This window comes from Canis lupus, chromosome 36 (assembly GCF_048164855.1).
Source record: "Canis lupus baileyi chromosome 36, mCanLup2.hap1, whole genome shotgun sequence".
Lineage (NCBI taxonomy): Eukaryota > Metazoa > Chordata > Mammalia > Carnivora > Canidae > Canis > Canis lupus.
Genome location: NC_132873.1, coordinates 2,278,748 through 2,284,747, shown reverse-complemented (window position 1 = coordinate 2,284,747; position 6,000 = coordinate 2,278,748). Strand labels below are relative to the sequence as shown.

The following is a 6,000-nucleotide window of genomic DNA, read 5'->3' as shown; positions in this document are numbered from 1 at the left end:
CTGTGCTACCACTACCCGGCGCCCGACTTCTACAGCCCGACCCGCGCCGACACCACCACCATCCTGGCCGCGGCGCGGGCGTCACCATCGCTCCTGGATCAACCACTTCTTCCAGCTGCGGCCGCCCCCGCCCCGGCCGCCCGCGCCCCCGCCGCGCCCCCCGGGCCCCCGGGCCTCCCCCTCCCGCCGCTCCCGCCCCGGCTCCCGCCCTGGCTCTCGGCCTTGGCCGCGGGGCTGGCGCTAAGCCTCACCAAGTTCGCGGTGGGCATCGCGCTGGTCCTCGCCGTGCGCGGCTGGTCCAGGCGCTGTCGCTGCAGGTGCTGTGCTCGTGGTTCCGGGTGGTCCCGCGGGACAGGGAGGCCCGGCGGAGGCTGGAGATCGAGGTGCCTTACAAGTTCGTCACTACGTGTCCGTGGGCATCTGCGCCACCACCTTCGTGCCCATGCTGCACAGGTTTCTGGGGTTGCCCTGGACCCTCACCCCCACTGGAGGCCGGCCCACCGGACAGGGGAGCACACCGGGCACAGGTGCGGCGGGGCAAGTCGCGCCCATATGTGTTTTCTTAAAAAAAAAGAAGTCCTTAGGCCCCACGCGTGTTCCGCTGGCACCTGCGGGTGCACCCTGCTGCGGGAAGCGGCCTGACCCCGTGTGCTTGGGAGCAGGCCGCTCTGGAGACCGGGGCGACCCGCTGATCGCAGGGGCTGGAGGTCAGGCTCACCTTGTGCATCGCGGGGCCTCCTGTCCAGACTGGACACTTGGCTCTGGAGAAGGGGCCGCAGCGTATACAACTGCAGCCTTCGGTTGGCAGGGGTGGGGGGCGCTTTTTGGTCCTGATGTCACTAGACTGTGCCCCTGGGTGGCAGCAGGACATACCCCCAGGGCAGGAGCCCCGCACCCTGCTGAGCCCTGGCCCCAGGGGTGTGCGCATCTGCCCCCCCCCAACCACGGGTGGGTTTTGCAGAACCCCAGGTGGCGGGGGGGGACCCTCCTCACCCACGGAGCCCACCGTCCGGCCCACCTCTCTCCATCAGGGCTCCTCCAAGTGTCCTGTGCTCTCCCACTTCTGGGACTGGGACCAGCCCAGGACCCACCGTCGGGGGTTTCATGCTCCCGTGCAAACCCTGCGAGGGCAGATCCACAGACCCGATGAACTGGATCCCTCCTGCGGCCCGATGGGGGAACAGGCCTCCCGGACATCCCCTCCATTCCTCAGTTCTTTCCTGCACAGGATCAGGGGCTCCCTTTCCATCCCCCTCACCCTCATCTCTGGGCAATCTTGAGGGTAATGAATGCAAGAACGCGCCCAGAGCTGACCTAACAACCCAGGCCTCAAGCCTGGGGGAGCCCTCCTGGGGCCCAGGAAGGCCACCTGACCTGCGAACATCCCCACGTTCCCTCTGCCGGCGCCTCTTCAGTCCTTAACCCTAAGGAGCAAGCCTCCAGAACTTTCTGAACCGTGAGCAGAAGCGCAGATGTCAGGAGGCCTGTGGTCTCCTCGCTCAGACTTCATTCCCGCTTGGGACAACAGGCTCCTGCTTCTGCCTCCGGGGTGAAAACTGAAAACCCCACTTGTTCTGATTTCAAATATGTTCCCCGACCTTTGTGCTGGGATGATGCGCGGCTTCGTGCCCCTGTCAACAGAGAACAACTTCTAGAAAGATGTTCTGCTTCTCCCTCAAATCCTTCCCCCGGCTGTGGGCTGTCATGGTTAAGGAGGCAGGGATCCGATGACCTGCCGTCTGAGGTGCTAGTGCACCACGAGGGAGGGGAGGGAGGGCCGGAGGAGCCCAACCTAGAGGCGCCCCTGCCCTGGGCCGCCCCCCAGCCCTCCCAACCCCCCATTCCCCCACAACCCCCATCCCCCCACCTCCCTCACCCCCCACCCCACCCCCACCCCAGCGGCGGGTGAGGCCCCTCCCCGGCAGCCCTGATGATATTCCCACAAGAATGACCTCCGTTGATTTTTCTGAGGCCAATGGGTGAAAGGATGGGGTCTTCCCACCTCAATCTTTTGAGAGGAGGGGCTGTAACTGTCACAGCAGCGGGCGTTGGCGGTTCCTGCAAGCGTGTGTGTGATTTTTAATGCTGTCCTTTAAGTCCCCACGACGGGACAGCCATCGGCCGTAGTATCGTCTTTATGTGAATGTACTTAAGGCTGCATTTACACGAACTCGCAGGGTTGGACTGAGGACATTGGCCTTAGCCGTGGATCATGCTGTCGTGGTTGGTCGCTTTTTAAAGAAGTGTGTTGTTTTGCACCTGGAGAAAGAGGTATCCGTCCATGAGGACGATTTTAGTCTCTGCGGCCTGAAGTGAGGCGGCTGGCCTCTGCTGGCCGGCCCTGCACGCACCTCCCACGCCCCAGGCCCCACCCCAGGCCTGTCCCTTCCACACGGAGACCTAGGCCACCCGCCCCTCCGCTGCCTTGGGACCATTAGGGTTTCTCTCCCTGGGAGAGACTGCCCCCTGCCGGTGCAGCCGCAGCCTGGACGGAGCCCCAGCGCGGCCCCAGTGCGGCCCCAGTGCGGCCCCTGTGCAGCCCGGGAGATGAAGAATCTGCAAGCCAAGCTCCCCGCGGTGCGTCCAGCATGTGTGTAGGGCCTGCGGCCTGGCCAGGCCTGCGTGTGCAAGCCGTGACCCCAATGCCCTCGGATGACGGGCGCCTCCAGGAGCCCACCAGAAGGCGCACTGTCTGGAACATTCCTGCTCCCAGCGCCCCGGGGCCTGCCCGCCCCAGCAGCCTTCTAACCGGCCGCCCCCACACTGGTTTTGCCCCCGACCTGCGGCGCCACAGCAGGTGCGGAAGGACACACAGAGGGGACCCTGAGCTGAAAACCCCTGAGTGGCGGTGCCCGGAATCCCTGTACCAACATGCCTGCTGGTCGCCGGGTGACACGGCATCTTCTCCCCGCAGTGGGCGACTCGTGCTTCCCGAGTGTAACCAAAGCATGTGCTGTTTCGGGCCCAAATGCTCCGGGTTTCTATTTTGGGAGCCTTCGGCTGTCTTGCTCATGTACTGTATGTAAATTCATTCTTTTTAAAATAAAATCTCTTTTTTTTTTGGTTTGATTAGGACTTCTTATTAAATGTTTCACAAGCCAGTGCTGTGCTCCCCTGGATCATCCCCCCGCCCCCCTGCTGCCCCCCAGCCCCCCAGCCCCCCCTTCAGGGTTCACCGGGACCTGAGTTGAGAAGAGGCAGCGAAATGAAAGGACAGGCGGTGTGATCCCGCTGGTGTCCCGCTTCCACACGGCGGTGCTGGTGAGCGTCGGGGCGGCCCTCGTGTGACACGCAGGAAGTGGGGCGGGTGCCCCCTGGGACCCCTTGATGCTGGAAGGAATCCTCTCACCAGAGACACGCGGCAGCGTGTCCCGTTGGGTAAGTACGATGGGCGCTGCGGGTCGAGGTGACGAGAAGGTTCTGGTCAGTGAGTGCACGGAGTCCGGGGAGCGTGACCCCGTGACCCCGTCCCCGCCGACTGCCCACACCCTCTTTTTTGCCTGAGATAACAGAGGCAAGGCCAAGGTTCCGACCCACCGAAGCTTTATTACCTGCGAGGCGGGCATGGGGGTCACGGGGGGCACGGGGAGCCCCCAGGACGCAGGAGGCTCCGGGATGCCGAGGCTGTGGCCACTGAGCGGAGGCTCCAGCCCTGTGGCACCGTGGGGTTCACGGGGACGTGCGGGCAGGGAGGTACCGGGGTCCTGCGTGGCGAGGCGTGGCTGGCCGGAGAGCCCCCCAACACCTGCAGCTCTTCTAGGGAGAACCCGACCGAACCGGGCTGGCGACGGTGTAGCAGTGACAGTGGTGGCGGGGGCAGGACAGAGGGCAAGCAAGGGCGCCTTGGACACGCAGAACCGAGCCACGAGGACAGGGTGGAGGGATAAAGAGGGGGAGGCTGAGAAAGCCCCTCAGTCCCTCCCCGGCCATCCCTTTGGGGCCATTCCAGAGATGGCGACATCCAGGGGCGACGTCCAAGTGCCCTGTGCCGACCCATTTGGATCCCGAGGAGCCGGCCGTGGGTGCCCTCCCTCGGCGACCCTGGTGTGGCCCCCCACCCGGCGGCGGTGTCCCGGGGAGCCTTGGGCTGTCCTGGGTCCCCACGGCCAGGTCCCCATAGCCAGGCAGGTCCCCACAGTCAGGCAGGTACCCGCAGTCTGGCAGGTCCCCGCGGCCAGGCAGGTCCCCGTGGCCAGGCAGGTCCCCGCGGCCAGGCAGGTCCCCGCAGTCTGGCAGGTCCCCGCGGCCAGGCAGGTCCCCGCAGTCTGGCAGGTCCCCGCGGCCAGGCAGGTCCCCGCAGTCTGGCAGGTCCCCGCGGCCAGGCAGGTCCCCGCGGCCAGGCAGGTCCCCGCAGTCTGGCAGGTCCCCGCGGCCAGGCAGGTCCCCGCAGTCTGGCAGGTCCCCGCGGCCAGGCAGGTCCCCGCGGCCAGGCAGGTCCCCGCGGCCAGGCAGGTCCCCGCAGTCTGGCAGGTCCCCGCGGCCAGGCAGGTCCCCGCGGCCAGGCAGGTCCCCGCAGTCAGGCAGGTCCCCGCGGCCAGGCAGGTCCCCGCCGCAGGAGTGCGCGCCCACCGGGGAGCCGCGGCGGCCTCACGAGCCGCTGACCGCATCCAAGGCGCGGGGACCCGTGCGGGGCGGCTGTTTTCCTGGAAGCTGCCTGTTTTCACTTTCTTTTCAGACTTGAATTTTTAGCGCGCCCAGGGGTTTGCTGTTAATAAGTGGCCTTCCTAACCACACGGCCCGTCACTTCTGCGAGCAGCGGTCTGCGGCGGAGGGCTGCGGGCGCCCGCGTGTCCCGCGTGTCCCGTCCGCTCCGCGGCCGCACCTGGGCCCAGGCTGCACCGAGAGGGAAGGAGCGGCCGGGACCGTGAACAGACGCCGGGCTCCGCTGGCCGCAGCCGCAGGACGGGGAAGCTCTGAGCCCAAGTCCTCCTTCCTGTCCACGTCTGTCCACCCGGCCTGACAGATGGACTAGACCGGGCTCGCGCCGCACCCGCCTCGGCCTGGGTCTCGGGCCCGAGCGGTCCCCTCGCGGGGAGCAGCAGCCAGGTCCCCCGGGGCGGCGCCTCTGGACGACACGAGCCTCCACACCCCCTGGGGCCGTTTTAAGTGGGTGCTGGTGACATTCCTTGGCTGGAAAACTCTTTTTGGGGGTTGGGGGGACCCTAGCTTAGGTCCGCTTTTCACGAAGTCCGCTGTGCTGCTGGCCGCAGCTGCGAGTGTTCTTTCCCGCTGTATTCCTGTCCCAGGCTTCGCGGCCGGACGTGAAAGTATCTGTCTTCCAGCCCCGATTTGTCCTTCCTCCAGCCTGTCGGGCAGATGGGACACGGTTACCGGAACGTCCTCCCTATTCGTTTATCATCCCTCATCTTTGTCGCTTTTTTTTTTTTTTAAGACATTTTATCTATTTATTCATGAGAGAGGCAGGGACACAGGCAGAGGGAGGAGCAGGCTCCTGCAGGAGCCCGACGTGGGACTCGATCCCGGGACCCCGAGGTCACGACCTGGGCTGAAGGTGGCCCTAAGCCGCCGAGCCACCCGGGCTGCCCCTATCTGTCACTTTCTGATTCCTTCCCCCCCTTCCTCATGGTCACCGGGCTTCCCCGCTTCCGGCCGCCTGGCGACGCGCGGTCGCCCTTGCTGCCAACTCTCCGCTGCTGGCCGTGGCGGTCGGTGCTGCGACAACTACTCGGCAGCTCAGCCCCGGCCGGGCCGCAGCTCGTTCCCTGGGGACAGTCCCTGGGCTGGTGTCCCTTGGCTTCGTCGGGCGGAAGCAGCGCGGCGCACGGTCCGGGGTTGGGTGAGGGTGCCCCGGCCGTCGGGGTCCCCAGCTCGGCTGGCCCCGGGCGGGAGCTGCTGGCCACCTCCTTTGGGTCCGCATGGACGTGGGAGGCCTTGCGAGCGCAGACAGGCGGCCCGGGGCCCCTCCCCGAAGGCATCTGTCTGCAGGGCCGCCCTTCCCTGCACACCACGTGCCTAGCAGGTGCCCAGCGGGTCCCAGCA

General features: G+C 66.3%; 1 protein-coding gene across 1 annotated transcript in view; it reads left to right on the top strand.

Annotated features, from left to right (window-relative positions):
* SGPP2 (sphingosine-1-phosphate phosphatase 2) overlaps positions 1-2,941 on the top strand; it is a 100,273-nt gene extending 97,332 nt beyond the window's left edge. The window contains 10 exon segments of the mRNA XM_072812642.1: positions 3-67; positions 70-90; positions 93-138; positions 183-289; positions 292-399; positions 402-527; positions 663-707; positions 2,479-2,577; positions 2,670-2,797; positions 2,915-2,941. Coding sequence (XP_072668743.1) covers positions 3-67; positions 70-90; positions 93-138; positions 183-289; positions 292-399; positions 402-527; positions 663-707; positions 2,479-2,577; positions 2,670-2,797; positions 2,915-2,941 — 772 coding nt within the window.
* The last annotated feature ends 3,059 nt before the right edge of the window (positions 2,942-6,000 follow it).